This window comes from Nuphar pumila, chromosome 1, assembly GCF_984573655.1.
Source record: "Nuphar pumila chromosome 1, dmNupPumi1.hap1.1, whole genome shotgun sequence".
Lineage (NCBI taxonomy): Eukaryota > Viridiplantae > Streptophyta > Magnoliopsida > Nymphaeales > Nymphaeaceae > Nuphar > Nuphar pumila.
Window position 1 is genome coordinate 4,432,454 of NC_143249.1, and position 23,854 is coordinate 4,456,307.

Here is a 23,854-nt window from a genome sequence, read left to right on the forward strand (position 1 = left end):
CCTCACCTATAAATAATCTCATCCCGCTCATTCCCTCGATTCAAATTCCAGAAACACATCTTCTCCGTTCTTCTTTTTCTCCCAAATTTGCACCCAAAATTTCCCTTTCTCTTCGCATCGGCAATGGCGGCCACAAGCATTGGCATGATGGATTCGGCGTACTTCGTGGGGAGATCTGAGATCCTTGCGTGGATCAATTCCACTCTCCAACTCAATCTATCCAAAGTTGAAGAGGTATCTGTTTCCCCCCTTCTATTTCGCTCTGATCTTCGTTAAGTCGTTCGATCTGATTTCTGGAATTTGGGATCATCTTGCGTGTTTGATATTCAGGCCGCTACTGGCGCGATCCAGTGCCAGTTGATGGATGCGGTCCATCCGGGGGTCGTGCCGATGCACAAGGTAAACTTCGATGCGAAGAATGAATACGAAATGATCCAGAATTACAAGGTTCTTCAGGACGTGTTCAACAAGCTCAAGATCACTAAGGTATTTCTTTTTTCTTCATGGAACAGGATTTCTGGATCTGGGGGCATAAGGTTTCATGTTCTCCTTTGGTTCTTTCTTATTTTGCCCCCTTTTGCAGCATATTGAAGTGAATAAGTTGGTGAAAAGGCGTCCCCTCGACAATCTGGAATTCATGCAATGGATGAAGTGGTATTGTGATTCTGTTAACGGCGGTGCTGTGATCAAGTAAGGTTTTGTTTCTGTTATTTTACCATGAAGTCCGCCTGATTTTACTTTCCTTCTTTGGATTTATTTTTTGGTTGTCGTTTGAATGATGGGATTTCTTAGGAAAGCAAAGTTCTTATAGAAATTGAAGAAACAGCGTCTTTTGGTTTAAAGGTTATCTCTGGTTATTTGGAAAACAAAAGTAGCACCACCACCGTTTTTGGCAAGAAGATGTAAATGTACGTTATTTTATCTCTTTTTAGTTAATGGCAACAAAGTTTCTCGTCTTCATATGTGCTTTGATCACCTTCGACCCATAAAAAATGATCTCAACCATCCTGCTCCATGTTCTTGACATGTATGCTTTATTTAAATTTCTGGTTGAAATATCCATCTCGTGTGGTGGCGGATAGTTTTTTGACATAATGATAGTATTATGCATTGTGTATTTTCTGGAAGATTGTTTTGAAAATCATGGAGTTGCATTTAAGTTTCTTTTCTGTACTAATTGGTTAATGTAAACCTTGCATTTGAAATGCTTATAATCTATATGATCCTTGATTTTAATGAATTGTCTAAGACTTATAATCTCTATGACCCTTGATTTCAATAAACTGTCTAAGATTGACCGTGTTAGAGGATCAGATCTGGATCCACCGATTAGATCCAGTCCAGCAATGGCGTCAAATAGAAAGAAGATCAAGGAGGTTCACACGTTGGAAGTGTCCAAATTCGATGACACTATGGATGTTGGAAGGAAACCCATGAATGAAAGGTTTCCTTCTTGTAACAGGATAATAAACTTGAGGATTCCTTCTTGTAACAGGTTACCAAGTGTGACAGGTGACACATTGATCATGTAAACTACATATGAAAATAATGAAACTTAAGGGAAACACCCCGCACACGTTCAAGTGTGGAGTGACTATCATCGTGGACATAGATCTATTGACCAAACCACTTTATATCTTGTGTTTTGTTCTCTGGTATGGTATCAGAGCAATAACAAGATTCATCATGGAGTCTTCATAGTTGCCGTCCTCTTCAATGACATCCCAAACTTGCAGTAGCAAGTCTCCAATCGGGTAATGTCTTTCATCCACTAGCCTTGTCCAACCTTCAATATTTTCTGTCTATGAAACTTATCTCAGAGAATTATCTTCTCTGAGAATCTTAGTTCCTGCCCATCCTAAACTTGTACGAGTTAATGAGGTTCATGGATGACTCCAAGACGTTTTAGTCTATGCAACTTACCTCAGAGAGTGTGCTATATTTTAGTCAGTGTGGAGAAAAGACAAAAAATGAGACAAACTTGTCCTTTTTGTTCCCCTTTGAAGCAAGGGAAGGTGGGAGAGAGAGGATGGAAAGTCAAGGGGAGAAAGGAGATCTAGTCTTTTGCACCTCATCATTGTGCTTTCTTAGCCTTAATTCATTCCTATGTTGAGTCTGAGTCCTATGCAGATGCAGTAGGAAAGAAAGAGTGGCAGAGAGCCATGGTTGATGAAATGAATGCATTTGAAATAATGTAGGCATGAGAACTAGTAAAACCTCCTCCCAAAAAATTTTATTGGCAGCAAATGGGTGTACAAGGTAAAGACAAAGGCAGATGGGTCGATGGAAAGATAAAAAGCCAGATTCGTAGCTAAGGGATACAATCAACGTTTTGGAGTTGATTTTGATGAAACTTTTGCTCTTGTGGCTCATATGACCACAATTCGTACCCTACTAGCATTAGCTGCCATATAACAGTGGGATCTTTTGTAGTTAGATGTCAAGAATGCATTCTTGAGTGGGGATTTGCAAGAGGAAGTGTATATGAAACTACTACAAGGATACTCATATCCAAAAGGTAGAGTATCCATGCTTCATAGAGATCTATATGGTCTCAAAGAAGCACCTCGAGCTTGGTTTGAGAAGTTCAGTTCAAAAGTGAGATCATTTGGTTTTGAGCAGAGTCACAATGACCCTGCTTTGTTTGTCTTCCTCTGCTCTTGAAAAATGTATATTGCTTCTTTATGTAGATATGATTTTCACTGGAGATGACATAAATAAGATTGAAGAGACCAAAAAGAAACTATCTAATATGTTTGAGATGAAAGATTTGGGGCGTTTAGTGTATTTTTTGGGGCTTGAGATAGCTTACTCTGCAAAGGGATTTTACTTGTCCCAACATAAGTATGCTACAAATTTGGTTGTCAAAATATTAGCAGATGACTCAAAACAGTAAATTCTCTCATGAATGCAAATTTGAAGATGAGGGAAACTGATGGTGTCGAGCTGGAGGATCCTGTGGTATATAGATAGTTAGTTGGGAGTAGTGTTATTAAAATCGCGCCTCAAGGCACAAAAAGCACACCTTGCCTCAAGGCGAGGGTTTTTGCGCCTTAAGGCGCAGGTATAAAGCACAAAAGCCCCAAGGCGCGCCTCAATTTGAGGTGTATACGCCTTGGATTTTTCTGAGAAACACGCAGTCAGGGGGCCTGGATATTTTTGAAAAACAGGGCCTCCTCGTTTGGGTGTATTAGGGTTTGGTGTCAGAGAGAAAGGAGGAGACAAGTTCGTTCAGAGCGGAGAGCCGAGGCGGATCGACAACATTCTTGTTCATTTTGGGTAAGTTTCACTTTTTCCCCAATTGTGTTAACAGAGCACCATTCTTGTTCTCAGTTTGTATTTTTTGTTTATTCTTCGACTGAAACATCACTTAGCTAATATGAAACATGGTGTAAGTATGTGTGAAGCGGTTCCACCTGATGTGAAAAGGTTTTTTCAGAATCATCTAGGAGATCAAAAGCAAAAGAAATAAGAGGAGGAACAAAACAAGTTTAAAATCAGGAGTGTTTATTTTGGATCATCAACAGGCGATAATGTGAACAAAGAAACCAGTGGATCATGTAATGTTGCAAAAAACAAGCACAGGTGATTGGACAGATGGAAAATAAAGAAACTTAATTAATTTTCTTGTGAACAACTCATTTGGGATAGTATTTTGGAAGTCCGTTGAAATCAACGACATAGAAAAAACTAGTGCAAATTTGTGTAAGTTGTTTGAAGAAGTTGGTGAAAATAATGTGGTGCAATTCATTACAGATAATGCACTAAATTATGTGGCAGCTAGGAATATGTTAACAGCATGAAAAACATATTTTTGGACACCATGTGCGGTGTATTGCTTGGATATAATATTAGAAGATATTGAAAATATATCAATTTTTAAAGTACAATGGAAAATACAAAAAAAATTACAAGATGTATCTATAGTCATGCATGTGTATTAAATTTGATGAGAAAGTTCACAAAGAAGAAAGAACTTCTACGTCCAGCCGTCACTCATTTTGCCACAACATATTTCTCGTTTCATAGTATTGGATGTTATAAGAAAGAGTTGAAGTCGATGTTCTTGTTTTCAAATTTTAGATAATCTAATTACTATAAGAAATTTGATGCTAAGAACATTTCTTATATTGTTCTTAATGATCATAAGTTTTGAGTTGTTATATCATATGCAATTAAAGCTACACTGTCTCTCGTGAAAGTGTTTCGATTAATGGATGCAGATGAACCTGCTATGGGATTTTTGTACAAGACAATGAATAGAGCAAAGGAGGAAATTGCTTCAAACCTTGATAATGTTGAAACAAAATATAAACCTATTTGAGATATCATTGATAGACGACGAGACTTGCAACTTCATAAGCTTTCGCATGCAGCTGCCTATTATTTAAATCCTCACTTTCATTATGCTGACAACTTCAACTCGGATTGAGAAGTTATGAGTGACTTTTATGATTGTGTTGAAAAATTGGTTTCTGATGCAAATGTTTGGTTGAAAATTACAATACAAATCGATATATTTAAAAAGGCAAAGGGGTTGTTTGGTAGAGAGGCAGTCGTTACAACAAGAAAATTAAAAAGTCTTAGTGAGTTTGCAATTATGTTGTTATTTGTTAATATTTCTTTATGTTTTTGTTAATTGTAACATTCTTAATGTTTTTATCAATTTTTTGTTGTTTTATTTGAATGCAGTTGATTGATGAAGTTCATTTGGGCACGAAAATCTTGAATTGATGAATTTTGCAATTCGAATTTTAAGTTTGATGTGCAGTGCATTGGGTTGTGAAAGGAATTGAAGTATTTTCTCATTGGTTTGTGACTTTGTATTTTATTTTTGAAATACATTTTTATAAGTGTAATTATTTTATAATTGATTATCAATAATTTGTATTTATAGGTGCATATAAAACAGAGGAATAGACTTGAACAAGAGAAGATGAATGCATTGGTTTTTGTAATGTACAATATTAAATTAAGAGAGAGAAAAATAAAAGGAGGAGGGCTACCAAAGACCTTATATGTCTAGATCATATAGACTTGGACGATGAGTGAATTGTGGAGAAGTAAGATCCAGTGTTGCCTAGTAATCCCAATTGGTTGGAGGATTCATGGTTGGATCCGAACTTCGACATAAATGATATTGAGCATGTGCCTATTGAAAGAATCACTTCACCTCATTATTCACAAAATGCTTTTAGAAAAGTCAGGTCTTCAAGAGATCCAGGTAAAGCTATATTTCTTTTACCTTGCTATGAATATAAATGTATTTTTTAATTAGATAAAATAAGTATTTAATACATGTTTTTTTATTGAAAGAAAAAGAAAAGCAAAAGAAGTGACCAAGGATGTGAAGGAAAAAAGTGCATATGATAAAGAGTTAGAGAATGAGGATGAAGGGGAACCTATTTATATGGATTCCTCAGATGATGACATTGAAGACTTAGATATTGATGATGATGAGATACAAGAAGAGCCTAGGCCCTAATTCATATCATAGGGCTATGTGCATTTATATATTTTTTGGGTCTTTTATTTACACTTGTGAATATTAACACTCTCATTTTGAAAAGTTTTTGGACAAATATATTAACATTTGGTTGTTATTGCTAACATGCATTTTCTAATTATGTCCATATGATGTTGTTAATGCTAATATGTATTTTGTTGTTAATTTTTTATTGAATGAATGCTCATATTTTATTTCTTAGATACTTACATAGATCAAGTTATTGCATTAATGTTACTTTTACATGTTAATCTCATATGTTTTAGTATTTATTTGAGATTTTTTATTTCTTGTTGGTTGTTGCTTCATCAATAAAGCAATTTTTATTTATTTATAATTTTAGATATTTTTTACAGTTTTTTTTAAGTTTTCAATTTTTTTTTAGGCTTACGCTTTACGCCTCTCCTTAGATTTTGGTGGAGTGTCTCGCTACGCCTCAACACTTTTCACAACACTGGTTGGGAGCCTTGTATATTTGACTATATCTAGACCAGATATAACTCATGCAGTTAATGTAGTTAGTCAATTTATGAATGCTCCTAAATCAGTTCACTTGGCAGCCATGCTCAAAATCTTCAGGTATGTCAAAGACTCTATGCACTATGACATGTTTTTCTCATCCTCATCTGGCAAAGAGTTGAGAGCTTTTTGTGATGCTGACTTTGGAGGCTCTACTAGAGATAGACTTTTCACTAGAGGGTTTTGTGTTTTTATGCATGATAATAATGTATTTTTTGAATGATATCCTTATTGTTGCTATGTTAAGGACCGAACATCAGGGAAAGTCCTTATCAAAGGCAAGAGTAAAAATGGACTCTATTAGATTCTAATGGCACCCAGTAGCAAGCATGCAATGGCTGGAGATGCCATTAGTGATTGGGACATCCAGCCCTTACAATAGTGCGGCAAATAGTTAATAAGTTTAAGTTACCTTTTCATAAAAGTAGGGATGGCAGTGGACCGGGGGAAAACGGGGCCCCACCCCGCCTCGCTCCATTTAGACCGGGGATGAAGGTTAAAATCCATCCCTGTGCGGGGATGGACTTACGCTTTCCCCCGCCGCCGTCCTGATCCCTCCCCATCCCCAATCCTTTTAAGGGATGACAATAGGTGAAACGCCCCCCCGTTTGGACCGGGGATGGAGGAGGGGTGGAGGTTAAAATCCATGCACATGTGGGGATGGAGGTTCGGATTTTGAGACGGGGTGGGGGTGGAGACCTTGTCTCTCCCCCCCGCCCCGGTCCATTGCCATCCCTACATAAAAGTGTTTTGAGTGAAGTTTGTGAGGCTTGTCAACTTGGGAAGAGTCATAATCTTCTATTTACTTATGCTTCTATTAATGTTTCTAGACCATTAAACATAGTTTATTATGATATTTGGGGTCCTACACCCATTATTTCTTATGGTTTTCTACGATAGTTAACTAGGATAGTTTTCTTTTACTGTTTGGTTTCTTTTGAAGTAGTCAACACAAGGTTGACTAGTCATCAAGAGACATTGGAGCTGGTCCAATGGCTCTAAATAGAGCTGTCGGACCTGCTCCAACGTCTCTATGAGACTCATTTGATGTATATAAATAGGGGATGATTTCCCTCTTCAATGTAATGCTTCTTGCACGAGTGTGACTTCAATAAAATATTAATTTTTATAATTTGTGAGTATCTTTTGTTTGCCCCCTTTTGGGTTTTGTGAGTGAACCTATTTTGTGGTTCTTTGTGTGTTTACTTTGGTTTTGGCCCTTTTGCGTGTCCACCTTAGTGATTTGGTGAACTTTTTTGGAGGCTCTCATTTCCTTACAAGAAGTTCACCAACTTGATGTCCATAATGCCTTCTTAAATGGACCTCTTAAAGAAGTTTATATAACTCAGCCTCTTGGGTTTCGATCTTTGGTTGACTACTTAAATAAATCATTTGCTCCGAAAGATTTGGGAGTCTTACATTTTTTCTTAGCTTCCTTCACCCCAATGGTTTAATGCTCACTCAGAAGAAATATACTTTAGACCTCTCTCACATGAATATGTTGGCTGCCAAACCAGTGTCCATGCCCATAGAGGTCAACTCACACCTCTTTGTGTGAACGACTGATGCTTTCAAAGATCTTACTTTGTATCGCAGTGTAGTCAGTGCTTTCCAATATTTGACTCTTACCTGTCCTGATTTGGCTTTCATTGTGAATAAGGTCTGCCAATGTATGCATCACCCTACTAATAATCATTGGATTGTTGTCAAACAAATTCTACAATATTTAAAGGGTACTATTTGAAATGAAATGGGGATCTTCGAAACACGAGCTTAGATTAACAAGAGCAAGTGTCAAGAATGACACTAAAGCATAACCCTTAAAAAGGGTATAACTGGAAACAAAATAAAAATAAAAATGTATTCTTTATTGATATGAAAAACCAATTGCTTAAGAAGCATTGGAGTAAAATACAAGAGGGGCTGCACCCCTTTATATACACAGCTGAAAGAGGACTCAATAGAGCTGTTGGGCACAGTCCAACAGCTCTATTTAGAGCTGTTGGAATGTGTCAGTCCAACAGCTCTATTGCTAGTCAAGTCTGGACAGGACTTGACTAGCAACAGTCATTCTAGTTCAAACTGAACTAGATGACATAAAGACAAAAAATAAAAAATAAAGGAAAAAAATTACAGAAAAGAAAGAAATGAAAAATGTATATATATATAATATAATATTATTATATATACATATATGTACAGTTTTACATTTTAACACTCCCCCTCAAACTTACGGTACAATGAGCGAAAGTTTGTCTAAGAGAAAGTGAAATCGGGGAGCAGCGAGAGGCTTTGTAAAGAAGTCTGCTAACTGATATTCTGAAGTGACATATGGCAGATCAATTATCCCGTGTAGATATTCCTCTCTGACGTAGTGACAATCCATTTCGATGTGTTTGGTGCGTTCGTGGAATGTTCTGTTACTGGCAATGTAGATCGCACTTTTGTTGTCACAACACATTTGTGAAGCCTTTGTTGCTTCAACTCCCATGTCAGCAAGCAGTCGTCGGAGCCAAACTACTTCCATGGTCGTGGTTGCCATGGCTCTGTATTCAGCTTCGGTGGATGAGAGAGATACCTTCTGCTGCTTTTTACACCTCCACGAGATTAATGATTCCCCTAAAAAGACACAAAAGCCAGTGGTTGAGTGTCTGTTATTGGGATCACCTCCCCAATCAGCATCAGTATATGCAATTAAATCAAGAGAAGAGGAGGAAGATAAGAAAAGTCCTCGTGAAAGAGAGGACTTGATGTATCTGATAATACGCATGACTGCTCCCATATGAACAGAAGTAGGAGCATGTTGAAATTGACTTGCTGTATGAACAGCATGTGCTATATCTGGTCTGGTAATGGATAGATAGGAAAGTGCCCCGACAAGCTGTCTGTAAGGAGTAGGGTCTGCAAGAAGTTCTCCATCATCAATCTTCATTTTAACATTAACAACTTCTGGAGTGTCGACTTTCTTATCATCAGTAATACCAGACCTGAAAACAATATCAAAAGCAAATTTAGTCTGAGATAATAAATATCCTCTAGGAGAATAAGCAACTTCAATGCCTAAAAAATATCTCAACAAGCCCAAATCAGTCATTTCAAAATGAGATTTAAGAAGTGTTTTGATTGTTTCAACTCCCTGTTTATCGCTTCCGGTGATGATCATATCATCCACATAGAGAAGAAGCACAATGATCCCTGCATCAGAATTCTTAATAAACAAAGCAGTGTCAGTTACACAGAATTGAAAACCAATATCAATCATAACACGACTAAACCTATCATACCAAGCTTTTGGTGCTTGTTTAAGTCCATAAAGAGCTTTTTCTAAGCGGAGGACTTTACCCTTAGGAATACTTAGACCAAGAGGGGGTTCCATATATACTTCTTCAACTAGCTTTCCATTTAAAAAAGCATTTTTGACATCCATTTGAAAAATAGACCATTTTTTGATAGAAGCTAAGGCAATTAAGGTTCGGACAGTAGTCATACGAGCCACCGGAGCAAAGGTTTCTTCATAATCAATCCCATATTCTTGGGCATAACCTTTGGCTACTAAACGGGCTTTATATCTTTCAAGAGTACCATCACTCTTGGTTTTAATTTTATAAACCCATCGACATCCTATAGTTTTCTTCCCTGGAGGAAGATCTTGAATATTCCATGTAGAAGCCTTTTCAAGTGCATCTAATTCAGCTTTCATGGCTTCTATCCATTTGATATCATTTTTTGCTTGAAAATATGTGGATGGTTCTTCATATGAGTGAATTAATGCAATAACTGCCCTATATGTGGGTGAGAAAGACTCGTATGATACAAACTTTCCTGGAGGCCTCGAGATTCGGGTTGATTGTCTAGTTGGAATGTTAGAATATTTCTCAAGTGCACATGGAGGATTAGACTCTTGTCGCCTGGAATATTGAATACTAGTATCTCTATGAACTTCTTCATTTTCAACATTAAGATCAATAATTGTTTGATCATCATCAAAGTTACAGTCAAGGTCATATTCATTAGATGTTGATGTTAGATCTAGCAAAAAGGAGTACTCAGTGACGTCTTTTAATTTTCTAAAATCAAAGAAGCTCTCCTTTTCAAGAAAGGAAACATTTCTAGACACATATAGTTTATTATTTTTGAAGTCAAAACATCTATAACCTTTCTGGTTTTCAGCATATCCTAAAAAGGCACAGGGAATCGCACGAGGGGAAAGTTTATCATTTTTGTCAGTAAATATGAAACATTTGCACCCAAATATTCTTAGTCTAGAGTAGTCTGGAGAAATGTTCATAAGTTTTTCAATGGGAGTGATATTTTGTAACGAAGAAGATGACATCCTATTAATGAGATATGTGGCAGTTAAGGCAGCTTCTGCCCAAAAGTCTTTCGGGACTTGATTTGCTATTAATAAAGTCCTAGTGGTTTCTATAATATGGCGATGTTTTCGTTCTGCCAGTCCATTTTGTTGAGGTGTATAAGGACAAGATCTTTGATGTGTGATGCCATGCAATTTAAGATAATTTTGAAAATCTGTGGATAAGAACTCTCCCCCTGAATCTGTGCGAAAAATAGTAATATCATTTTGAAACTTGTTTTTAACCATATTATGAAAAGTTTGAAAGTATGAAAATACTTCAGACTTATGTTTGAGAAAGTACATCCATGTATGTCGGGAGAAATCATCGACAAAAATAACATAGTAAACAAATCCTCCTTTAGAAATTACTGGTGCAGGACCCCAAACATCCGAGTGTATTAATTCAAGTGGTCTTGAAGAGAAAAAGGTTCTGTTCTGAAATGGTAATCTTTTCACTTTGCCGAGAATACAATCTTTACAATCAAATGATTCAGAATTACAAAATTTCCCTAGATTTGGAAAATGTTAGATTTTGGCTATATGTGGGTGACCAAGTCTCTTATGCCACAGTTCCAACTCTATTTTTTGAATATTATAACAAAAAGCTTTCTTTGGCATTTCCAAAAAATCCATGTAATAGAGTCCTCCTTCTCTATGGCCTTCCCCAATCAGCTTGCCTGACTGGCAATCCTGTACCCAACAACCATGAGAAGAAAAAGAAATATTACACCCATAATCAGAAATTTGAGATACAGATAAAAGATTTAAATTTAATTTGGGAACATGTCTAATTTTTTGAATAAAAAAATTTTTTGTTTTATAATTTTTTTCAAAATTTCCTATTCCTTCTATTTCAAGAGAAGTCCCATCAGCAGTAAAGACCTTTGACACACTTGTTTTATTTTTAACACATTTGGATAGACTTTGATTATTTGGGGTCATATGAAAAGATGCACCAGAGTCAAGAAGCCAAGAAATTTTACCTAGATCAGAAAAAGATGAGGCTGCTGCGCCGGTTGAAGCTTCAGATGAGGAAGAGGCACCTTTGATGAGAGGCTGAAGAATCTCCATTAGTTGGGCCAGGGAAACTGGTGCATCCTGATCTTTAGGCTCCGATCCAGCAATTGCAGCTCTTTTTTCTCTCAGCTCCTTAAGTTTGGGACATTGTGGCCTGTAGTGTCCCGGTTCATGACAGTGATGACAAATAACTTTCTTCTTATCATAGTCACCATTTTGTCGGTTAAAGTGAGGAGGCCTATATGATCGAACATGATTCTCTGGTCTAGACACGGCTAAAACGGAATCATCTTCAATTTTTAAAGAACCTTTCCGGAGACGATTTTCTTCCATTGTTAACTCTTCAATAGTTTCAATAATAGAAGAAATTTTTCCCCGGTGAAGTAGGGCCGATTTAGTGGTTTCAAATTCCGGCCTTAATCCAGTGATAAACTGGTAAAAATGTTCGGCATCGAGTTGTTTCTGACGAAGCTCGATGTCTTCGGCACAATGCCACTTTGGTTCTAAAAGGGAAAGTTCTTCCCAAAGTTCGGACAACCCATTGTAATATTCACGAATAGTTTTGTCTCCTTGTGTCATCATTCGAACTTTTTCTTGGAGGTTGCACACGTGTGCAATATCTTTAAGGGAATACATATTCTTAAGGTATTCCCATGCCTTATCGGCATGATCAAATTTGGCAAGACTTGAGCATTTTTTAATGTCAACGCTATTGATAAGCCATGACATTATCTTCGCATGAGATATTCTCCATTCTTTCCATTTCTTCTCGTATGAGGCAATAACCTTGATTTTCTCTTCTTCCGATAGAGGGACCTCTTTATCTCCCTCCTTTTTAGTAAGAGATAGCTTAGGTTCCGAATCGGAACCATCCACAATCCCCCATAAGCCTTTTTCCCATATATGGTGCTTCATGATTGAAGCCCATGTTACATAGTTCGTATCGCTTAGTTTCATAGGCATGATGATGACTTTATCATTGTCATCCATCGATTACAAGGAGAGAAAGAATAAGGATAGAAGAGAAACAAGGAAAATGAAAAAGAAAGAAAAAAAAAACAATACAACAAGATGTGAAATCTTCTCCAATGAAGTGATAAAACACTTCTCTTCAAGTGGCGAACACTTTTGCAAATGGGCACGGAAACCGAGGCAGCTTTTCCTCAAGATTTAGTACTTCCGCGGCTCTGATACCATGAAATGAAATGGGGATCTTCGAAACACGAGCTTAGATTAACAAGAGCAAGTGTCAAGAATGACACTAAAGCATAACCCTTAAAAAGGGTATAACTGGAAACAAAATAAAAATAAAAATGTATTCTTTATTGATATGAAAAACCAATTGCTTAAGAAGCATTGGAGTAAAATACAAGAGGGGCTGCACCCCTTTATATACACAGCTGAAAGAGGACTCAATAGAGCTGTTGGGCACAGTCCAACAGCTCTATTTAGAGCTGTTGGAATGTGTCAGTCCAACAGCTCTATTAAGAGCTGTTGGACTGTGTCAGTCCAACAGCTCTATTGCTAGTCAAGTCTGGACAGGACTTGACTAGCAACAGTCATTCTAGTTCAAACTGAACTAGATGACATAAAGACAAAAAATAAAAAATAAAGGAAAAAAATTACAGAAAAGAAAGAAATGAAAAATGTATATATATATATAATATAATATTATTATATATACATATATGTACAGTTTTACATTTTAACACTATTCATTATGGTCTCTTCTTCTCTCGTCCCTACAGTTTATACTGATGCTGATTAGGCTGGGTGCCCTGATGATCGAAAAGCTACTGGAGTCTATGTTGTTTTCGTTGGATGCAATTTAATTTCATGTTGTTCTCGGAAGCAACCCGTTGTTGCTCACTCAAGCACGAAAGTTGAATATCATGTTCTTGCCAATGTTGTTGACATTTCGTGGATTGGTTATCTCATGCGTGAACTGGGTTATCCGTCCCCAATGCCTCCACCCATTTGGTGTGACAACATTAGTGCCACATATCTTTCTGTCAACCCTATCTTGCACTCTCGGATCAAACACATCGAACTTGATGTTCATTTTGTGCATGATAAAGTTGCTAAGGGCGACCTTCATGTTTGTTATCTTCCTATCGAAGCGCAAGTTGCTGATCTACTCACAGAACCTCTTACTTCTGCTCGGTTCTCTCAGCTCAGGTCCAAGCTCACCGTGCAGCAGAGCCCGTTGAGCTTGCAGGGGGATGTTAGAGGATCAGATCTGGATCCACCAAATCTGATCCGGTCCAGCTACGGCGTCAAATGGAAAGAGGATCATGGAGGTTCACACATTGGAAGTGTCCAAAATTGATGACACTATGGATGTGGAAAGGAAACCCATGAATAAAAGGTTTCCTTCTTGTAACCGGATACTAAACTTGAGGATTCCTTCTTGTAACAGGTTACCAAGTGTGACAGGAGACCAATTGGAAACTTGTTGAATAGGTCTTTAATCTTCCATGTAAACTATATATGAAACTTAAGGGAAACTCCCCACACACCTTTCAATGTGGAGTGACTATCATCGTGGATGTAGGTCTATTGATCAAACCACATTATATCTTTTGTTTTGTTCTCTGTTAGACCGATATACCACCATCTGTATGTTCTTTTCTTCTTTTCCTCCTTTTCTCTGGTATTTGGATTTTGGAAAGTAGTGATCAATTTGCTAAGACTACTGCATGATTTACTTTTATTTATTCTTATTATCATCTTCACTCATATTGTAGGATCATAGGAATGATATGGTTGTTCAGATGTCAAACCTTAGAATGATGGAACTTTTATGATTTTCTTGAAAGCCATGCAGAAATAAAGAAACATAGTGATTCTTTTGAAAGACATGCTTCATCTAAGTTGCTTATTGATTTGTTCCTGCTTTTGCATGTTTTTTCCTGGAAAAAAAGAAAAACAAATGATTGTCCTTCACTTTCTTGTGTTGAATCCATGAATTTTTATTTCAATAAAAACCACAAACAAAGAGGGGAATAAAATATTCATCACTTAAACTTCCACCTTGATGAATTGAAATGATGCCTTTTTGGGCATGAGCCTTAATCTGTGCATTACACAATGAAAATTGGCAGTTATAATCCTTTGGAACGAAGAGAAGCCTGCAAAGGTGGGAAAGAAGTAAGCAAGAAGTCCGTGGCATCCACACAGTCAAGCAAGCAATCTTCTGCAGCAACCAAAACTCCTGCAGTCCATGCCCAAAAGAATGATGGAAACCAAATGAATGTGGGAACTAAGGCTGGAAGGCCTGTTTCTAGTGGAGGGAGAGATATTTCTGCACAGAGCATGCCTTCTCATTCCATTCATTCAGTTCAACAACAAGCTTTTGATGATCAGGTTCGATGGTTGAACAACTCTTTTATGAAAAATCAGAGCTTGTTGCTGTCTGCCTGAATGTCTCCTTGATTTTTTTTATATGGATTTTCAGATCACTGAGCTAAAACTTTCAGTTGACAGTTTGGAAAAAGAGAGGGACTTCTACTTCTCTAAGTTGAGAGATATAGAGATTTTGTGCCAATATCCCGAGATTGAGCATTTGCCTGTATGTGGTACTTTCACCCTTGGTTAACTTTTTCTCTCCCCTCCCCACAACAATGCTTTTCACCTTTTCCTTAACTAATTCCCTACTTCCATCTCTTCTTCCCTCCCTTTTATCATTTCAGGTCGTTGGTGCAATTCACAGAATACTGTATGCCACAGACGATGATCCTTCTATTGTGGCAGAAGCCTATGCAATAATATGCCAGCAGCAAAGCCCCATTTATGGAAAAGAAAATGAGGTGCCTAGGGTGGAAACTCAGAAGAGAAAATCAATTCTAAACATGGAGGTTAATGAAGCTGCTAATTCCACATTATCACCAAGGCAAAGGATCTCAGATTTTCCTGACGTGCATAGGAATGCTTCAACACTTACACGTTGATTGTCTTTTGTTGATGAGGTACTACTATATCAGGTTTTGTTTCTGAAGTTACATAATGCTCTGTGAATAGTTAATGTTTTTTTCTCTCTTTTGGTTAATGTTCACCAATTGGAATGTGTTTCTTCTTCAGGAACATACAAGGTTGCTGTCTTGGCTGCCTTGCAAAGCTTCTCTTCCTTTCTGTTCTGTGTGTTACATGATATGAGAAGCTGACAGGCTCAAATTTCCACCATATAAATACTACTCACCATGCTGAACTTTGAGCTTGTTATATTTACAATGTGAAACTTTTTCTAAGTGATGTAATTGAGGTAGCTATGGACCTACTACCTTCCGTTGAACAATCATACAGTCTTGCCTTCTATTCCTTTGGTTTGTGGCTCTGTTTGGCCAAGAAAAAGATTGAAGATGTTACAGTGGCTTTTTTTTCTTTAATGTTTGTTTACTGATGATGGGTAAATCCCATATTCTTGTTATTGTTTTTTGTGCTTGTTATGCATTACTCTGCTAGTTCAGATCCTTATAGGACACGAAAATTTTGTAATGTCTAGTGACCATCTCCGTTGACGTTCCATTGAAACTGTTGGAGGCATTATATATATAGTAATTGGTCTGTCCTACCCAGTTTGAGTATGGACTTGTATGGACATTATATATCAAAGAGTCACAGCTCAGGTGCTTTTAGATTAATTTGAGGCTGTAAATGTGTTTAGCATAATTTCTTTACTTGAAAGCATGCTTTGGATCTTACTCCATTATCTCTTGGAGGAAGTTTATGCATCCGGAAAAGCGGCAGCTGCCAAATCCATCTTGGATGTCAAGATTCTACTTTTAACGGGCCCTGGACAGGACAGCGTGGCACATGCTGGATCCGGATCGAGACGCATTCGGATCGAATCTTTATCTAAGTTTTATACGGGGTCAGAGGCGTGGACTGAAATGTGGATTTGGGTCCGGAAATGGTGAAGACTGCGCATGGATCGGTTCTAGTCACGGGTATTTATGGCTCCAACAATTACATGGAGCGAAGGGCTCTGTGGAGGGATTTGGAGGGCCGTTCATCCAGTTTGCTTTGGTTGCTATTGTGCTTTGATGGAAATTCCTACGCCGGGTGTTAAATTTTCCTGGCATAATCGGTAAAGAGCGTTACGTCATATTGCGAGCAAATTAGATCGTGTTCTTGCTAATGATCTTTGGGTACACGCTTTTCCGAAAATGTCATGAAGATCTGGAACAGATTCAGAAGCATGATGACCTTGGGCACTTGGGCTTTTGGAAGCGAAATTGCAGATTACAGAAGAGTTGCAGAAACTTTGTAAGTGTGAAGAAGCGTTCTGGCAGAAGAAGTCACGTGTTCGTTGGTTAGAGGAAGGAGACAGGAATGACGAATTCTTTCATTCGAAGTTTAAGCAGAATGTCCTGAATGTTATTCGGGTGCTTCAGAAGCAAAATGGAGAGCTCTGCTTTGGCCAAGATGTGATTATGGTTGAAGCCACCAATTTTTACAGGGTTTTTTTCACTCGGGAGATTTGTAATGAGGATTGGTTTCACTGAGCTTGCCTTCCTAAAGTTTCGAGGAAGAAAATCACCCTCTTGGTTCTTGTGTTCCGTGAAGAGTTGGCAGTTTTCGAATTGAATGGAGACGGTTCACCTGAGCCTGATTTTTTTTTCTAGGCTTTTTATCACTCTTTCTGGGACATTGTACATGAGGATGTTGGTAGAAAAGAAATTAATTCTACTCATATTATTCATTCCTAAGGTTTCATAGGCTACAAAGCTAACTGACTTTCGACTCATTAGTCTTTGCAACTTCATCTATAAGGTTATTATTAAGGTTATTGTTACACCGTATGCGACATATCCTTCAAAGAATCATTTATAACCAGAAGGTTTTTTTTTGAAGGGTCGTCATATTCAAGAGAGCATTTTAATTGCACATGAGTTGGTGAATTCGATGAGCAGAAGCAAATGAAGCCTTTTTATTCAAGACTGATCTTATTAAGGCATATATGATAGAGTAAATTGGTCCTTCCTTCGATCCTCTATTTTTTTTGTTGGATTCGACAGCAAGTGTCCACTCCCACCTTTCTCCATTCTCATTAATGGACGGCCAGGCCAGGTCGGGCTTTTCATAGCTCGAGAGGGATACGTCAAGATCCTATGTCCCCTGCTTGTTTTTAGTGGTGATGGAACGTCTCTCGAGGCTGTTGTTACAAGCAGAAATTGGGGGAGACATTGCCACTGTAAATGTTAATGGATTCAGGAGTGCATCTATACTACTGCAGTGCACTAAAGAATCTTGGAGTTCTGGGTGTCCACGTGATTGGTTTCCCTTTGTATCTGAGATGTTATCACGTCATGATGTAACCGGTCGGGGTCTACCTAACCCCAGCTCGTGAACCCAAAAAAAAAAAAATATCCATCTAGGATTTGGCAATGTTTTTTTCGACAGAGAAGGCTGGGGTTAGGCAGACCCCACAAGGTGACGTACACTGCTCCTGCCACACAAGCGAAGCCCCCCCCCCCCCCTTTGGTGGATTTGTCTATTGACATTATTTTTTTCTACTTCATTTTTTATGGCTAAAAACCCCCCATTGAAGCTAAGGAAACCACCCAGCCTTACTTGACCCACCTTTTGAAAGCTACAGACGCACAAGTGAGCCAGTGTGGGGTTTGATCCGATAGTTAACACATTCAGGGGGATTGAAACTAAATGAACAAAAAAAGATGCAACTTCCGTAACAACTGTTTCAAGTCTAACGTTTGTTTGGACCGTACTGAGATGATATATTCTAAATGTTCATTGTTTGATGTCCAATACCAAGAAACTCTTAAATTCATCGAAATCCGGCAAGAGAGAGCTTTCTGGCACCGCAAGATAGATTCATCGTGACTCTGTTTTAGAAGATAGCCAAAGGATGCATAAAGTAAGCGAGCAGGGTTTCTTACCACCCGCCTACAGAATCGACGATTAGATCGAGCATAGGCAGACAACTTCTTGAAAATCCCCTCCTATGAGCTTGCCTCCCCCCAAAACGGTCACCCCTGAAAAGTCCCATTCATCCAACGACACAGAGTCCCTTCTGGCCTTGAAGAAATCCTTCGACCCCAAAAACGTGTTAACGGATATAGATGAGCACAAGACGTTGTGCATAAATCGTGGGAAGATCAGTTACCAAAGACGTGGGAAGATCAATTTCCAAAGCCGTTCAGTTGCCAAAGACGTTTAGACATTTTTTACCTCTTTTCCTTTTACCATTGTCTATCCATATCGGTATCCTTCTGTTTAGGAAGGATCCCGCCTTTATTGTAAAAGCTTTATATATTCCCCCCTGTACTCAAAAGGTGAATAAAAGAAAGTGAGCTAAGCTCTTCAGTGGACGTAGGCTGCAATCAGCCGAACCACTTACATTGTGTGTCTTCTTTTGCTTGTTGTTGTGTTTGCTTCAGTAATAGTTCCATCATGAGCACCAACCATGGAGACAGTCAGCTGGGCAGCTATGGTTTTGCTGCAAACCGCATGCCATCTACAAAAATGGTGATCCACGAGCAAAATCCTACCCTGAAAATCACATCCACTCCTCTTAATGGCTCAAACTACATGGTCTAAAGCAGTCAGCTTATTCCTTAGCGGCAAAGGAAAAATCGGCTACGTAAATGGTAAAATCTCTCAACCTACTCTTGATGATCCAAATTATGATGAATGAGAATCGGCAAATCATTTGGTCATGTCATGGCTCCTTAACTCGATGGAACCATCTATCGCGGAAGGTTTTCTCTTCCTTGAAACGGCTGAAGAGATGTGGACTAGCCTAAGGGATGTCTATGGTGAACAAAATCACCTTGCAAGGATCTATCAAATCCAGCAAGACATTGCTCATCTTCAACAGAGTGATAAACCATATCATGTGTATCTCGGACAATTTCGTGGTCTGTGGGACGAAATGTCCCAACACCGACCCGTGTCTATAGATCCATATGTGATCAAACGCCGCTTGGAGGAAGACAAAATTTTTAACATGCTTGCTGGACTTCGAGAAGATTTTGATGCTATTTGAAGCCAAATACTTATGCCGGCGTCGCTTCCATCTTTCAACTCTGTGTGCCAAATAATCCAACATGAAGAGTCCAGACGACGTGTGATGAATCGAGATTCAAAAATTAAAAACTCTGACCAGACGCATGAAAATATAGCGTGCAAGGCTGAAAACAGATATGTTACTCAGAAAACTAATGTGAGTGAGAAACAACTCAGTTCCGATGGAAACCAGGCCTTTACCTGGCAACAACCTAAGATGAAGTGCACTTATTGCAAAAAAGCTGGACATACTAGTGAGAGGTGATGGGATCTCGTCGGACATCCTTCAAAAGTTCTATCAGCATCATCACCGGCCCAACCCACCAAACAGGCTAGTGTAGCTACAATTAGCATGGAGGACCTCGCCAAGTTTTTTCAAAATATTGGGCAATCCAACCTAACTGTTTCCCAACCTACTGATCAGCCAACTGAATACAAATCAAGTAATTTTCTTGCCATGAATGCTCATGTTATTTCTGATTATTGGATTGTGGATACTGGAGCCATGGACCACATGACGGGACAGAAAAATCTCCTTTGCAATTTTCGGCTTACTATTAAGAAACTTGTCAGAATTGCCATAGTAGAGAAACTTCTGTTCTGGGAACATGTGAAGTTTACTTTTTGAATCAAAACATTGGGACTGAAGCCTTATATGTTCCAAGCTTTCCTGCAAATTTGTTGTATGTTAGCAAAATCACTAAAAATCATAATTGTGCTGCTGTGTTTTTTGCTGACCACTTAGAATTTCAGGATTCAGTGACGAAGGCAGTGATTGGTAGAGGGACCGTACATAACGGGCTCTATATATTGGACTCTGGTTCACAAGCTCTTGTTGCTCAAAGTGATGATAACAGTTTTGATTTGTGGCATAACCATCTAGGTCACCCATCTACAAGTGTGTTAAAGACTCGCCTTCCAAGCATATTACATTCTTCTTATCCAAAATCCTCTGATGCTTGTGAATATTCTAAGTTTACTAGACTTCCTTTTGCTAAGTCTGAAAGATAATCTGCTGAATTTTTTTAATTAATTCATAGTGATGTTTGGGGCCCAGCTCCTGTTAAATCTCATAGCGGTTTTATGTACTTTCTTACACTTATTGATGATTTCTCTCGTATGACATGGGTTTATTTCCTTAGGCACAAATCAGAGGTTACTACATGTTTCACAGAATTTTATACGATGGTCCTCACACAGTTCAACACCAGGATAAAGTCCTTCAGAACTGATAATGGAGGAGAATTTATAAATGCCGCTATGAGTAGTTTTCTCAAGGAAAAAGGAATTCTCCCACAACACACATGTGCCAGTACACCCCAACAGAACGAAGTAGCAGAAAGGAAAAACTGTCACATTTTAAATGTGACTCGCGCCATAATGCTTCACATGAATGTTCCTAAAGAATTTTGTGTTGAAGCCATATCTATTGCATGCTATTCTATTAACCATCTGCCAAGTAGCTCCATCAATAACAAAGTACCTGTGGAGATCCTATATAACAAACAGGTATCTCTTGCTCACGTTCGGGTTTTTTGTTGCAAATGTTTTGTGCACATACAATCCAAAGACCGGGACAAACTATCACCTAAAGCAGTCAAGTGCATCTTCCTTGGGTACTCCTCTGTGAGAAAGGGTTTCAGGTATTATGATCCATCTACCGGTACATGGCACACCTCACGAGATGTTCTGTTTTTTTTGAAAAAAACCATACTTCTCCACACCTATCACATCATTATTTGACGATAAACGCAAGGGAGAGAACTTTAGTCATGATACCAAAATCATCTTGCCCAACCTCCAAGCGGAAGAAAACATTAACCCTCTTGTCGTTGATAATAATGACAACCAAGATGAGGTACCAAACAGTCAGCCTATATTAGACACCTCTCCTACTCACCCAAGTACCTCAGCTCCTGTTTCTCTTAGAAGATCGACACATGTTTCACAAGCTCCTGCTAGACTCCATGATTATTTCACTTATCTTGTTTCTAAATCAGATAGAACCGCTTATCCAATAAAAAACTATGTGGAGCTTGATAAACTAAAACCCTCATATTATGCCTTTGTTTCACAAGTTTATACTCACTTAAAACCCAAAACCTTTCTCGAAGCTAGTGAGAATTCCAAATGGGGAGATGCTATGAATGAGAAACTAAGGGCCTTGGAAAAAAACAACACATGGGAGCTTGTTGATCTTCCTTAAGGAAAAAAACTTGTGGGTTGTAGATGGGTTTACAAAATCAAATACAGAAGTAATGACAGTATAGAGAGATATAAGGCAGGACTCATTGCCAAGGGCTACACACAAGTAGAAGGTATTGACTACAATGAGACCTTTGCTCCTGTAGCAAAGATGAATTCCGTTCGGATACTATTGTCTGTTGCAGCAAATTTGCATTAGCAAATATATCAAATGGACGTTAACAATGCATTCTTAAATGGAGACCTCAATGAAGAGGTTTATATGCGACCCCCGCCAGGAGTTACTCTTCCAAAAAAGAGAATGGTGTGTAAATTAAAAAAGACTCTACGGATTGAAACAATCTCTAAGAGCTTGGTTCCTCAAGTTACGAGAAGTTTTGTTAGCTCAAAAATTTAATCAAAGCAAGGTAGATCACACTTTGTTCACTCGTATTCAAGAAACAGGAACTGTGATGGTTCTAATATATGTGGATCATCACTGGAAATGATGCAGAGGCCATAGCTCGAACTAAACAAGTTTTACATGATAAATTTGAAATAAAGGATCTGGGTAAATTAAGGTACTTTCTTGGCCTTGACGTAGCTCATTCTGAAGTAGGATTTTTTATTTGTTAGCGGAAGTATTCTCTTGATCTCTTAAAAGAGACAGGTTTATTGGGAGCAAAACTAGTAGACACCCCTCTTGAAGCTAACAATCGATTGAACAAAACAGAAGGACAACCTCTGACAGACATTAGTACTTTCCAAAGATCTAACCGTCACAAGGCCAGATCAGCCTCATGAGCCACATCTAGGAGCTGCACATAGAGTTCTTCGCTATATCAAAGGCACTCCAGGAAGGGGTATCAGTCTGGAAGTCATGGGATATACCGATGCTAGTTGGGCAAGAAACTTAGATGATAGGTCTACAACTGGTTTTTGTACATTTGTTGGAGGAAACTTAGTCACCCGGCGAAGCAAAAAACAGAACGTGGTGGCTAGATCCTGAATACAGAGCTATGGCTTAATATGAACAAAGGCGTTATTGAGAGATATGGGAATTCAGGTTGAAGAAAAAATCAACTTAGAAGAAATCCAGACCAAATATCTCAAAAGTATAAAGAACAATTAGCTGACGTATTTACAAAAGCTCTAAGCCGGGATAGCTATCGTCGCATGACTAACAAGTTGGGACAAACCGATATTTGTTCTAACTTGAGAGGGAGCCTTAACACAAGACGTGCATAAATCGTGGGAAGATCAGTCATCAAAGACGTGGGAAGATCAGTTTCCAAAGACGTTCAATTGCCAAAGGCGTTCCAGCCATTATTGTAAAAGCTTTATATATTCCCCCCTGTACTCAAAAGGTGAATAACAGAAAGTGCGCTAAGGTCTTCAGTGAACGTAGGCTGCAATCAGCCGAACCACTTACATTGTGCGTCTTCTTTTGCTTGCTGCTGCGTTTGCTTCAGTATATTGTCTTCTGCAAAACGCTCTCAAGTGGTCAGCACACGGTGGCTTCTGCCGGTGGTCGGGCGTGAAGGAATGCATGAACGGGCAGGTAACGAATCTCGTGATGGAGTCCCAAGGCCTTAACGACACCCTAGACCGCACCGCACTGAACGCCTTGGACCAGCTGATGGTCCTGATCAGCCGGCATCACCAACCTCAAGAGCCTCTTCCTCAACAAGAACCGCTTATCCGACAGCTTTCCTGCCTCCCTCACCTCAAGATCATCGTCATCTTCGAGAACTGCCTATCTGAGCCGTCCCTTCATAGCTCGCACGCCTCCCCCGCCTCTACGCCCTCCTCCTCAACATCAACCTCTTCACAGGCCCCGGGCCCTGCCCTGTCGCAACCAACTTCAACGCTTCCTTAATGTCTCCAACAAAGCCTTCACCAGCAAAGACACGCTTATCGAGAAAAATTCGTTCTCCTCATCCCTGCAGGATGGAAGCAGATCAGGTCATGCTTCGTGCTGAACATGAGCGTTTTTGCTCACGCCGACATCGTGGCCGTCTGTTTGCATTTTTGGATGAATGCCACGTGGTTTTGTTGACTTTTGAACTTTTTAAAATGCAAATCGGATGACCACTATGTAGGCATGAGCAAAAATGCTCATGTTCAGCATGACCTGATCGGCTTCCCAGGAGGAAAGGTGAAACGAAAAGATCACATGTATATGAAAGCGGCCGCATCCAACCTTTGTTAGAAATCTCTCTTCTCTTTGAGATTTTTCGTCCTAA

General features: G+C 38.8%; 1 protein-coding gene across 1 annotated transcript; it reads left to right on the top strand.

Moving 5' to 3' along the window:
• Window positions 1-123: 123 nt before the first annotated feature.
• On the top strand, window positions 124-23,487 carry LOC149847741 (microtubule-associated protein RP/EB family member 1C-like). The gene is made up of 8 exons (XM_090002115.1): window positions 124-234; window positions 331-486; window positions 584-690; window positions 14,501-14,747; window positions 14,854-14,967; window positions 15,089-15,341; window positions 15,477-15,533; window positions 23,081-23,487. The coding sequence occupies exons 1-8, from the start codon at window positions 124-126 to the stop codon at window positions 23,485-23,487; spliced, it is 1,452 nt and encodes a 483-aa protein (XP_089858241.1).
• The last annotated feature ends 367 nt before the right edge of the window (window positions 23,488-23,854 follow it).

Excerpts from the sequence above, each read along its gene's own strand:
- LOC149847741 (XM_090002115.1), top strand. The coding sequence starts at position 124 with ATGGCGGCCACAAGCATTGGCATGATGGATTCGGCGTACTTCGTGGGG. Across the intron at positions 691-14,500 it reads AACGGCGGTGCTGTGATCAA|TTATAATCCTTTGGAACGAA; the intron begins GTAAGGTTTTGT and ends GAAAATTGGCAG. Across the intron at positions 15,342-15,476 it reads GAATGCTTCAACACTTACAC|GAACATACAAGGTTGCTGTC; the intron begins GTTGATTGTCTT and ends TTTCTTCTTCAG.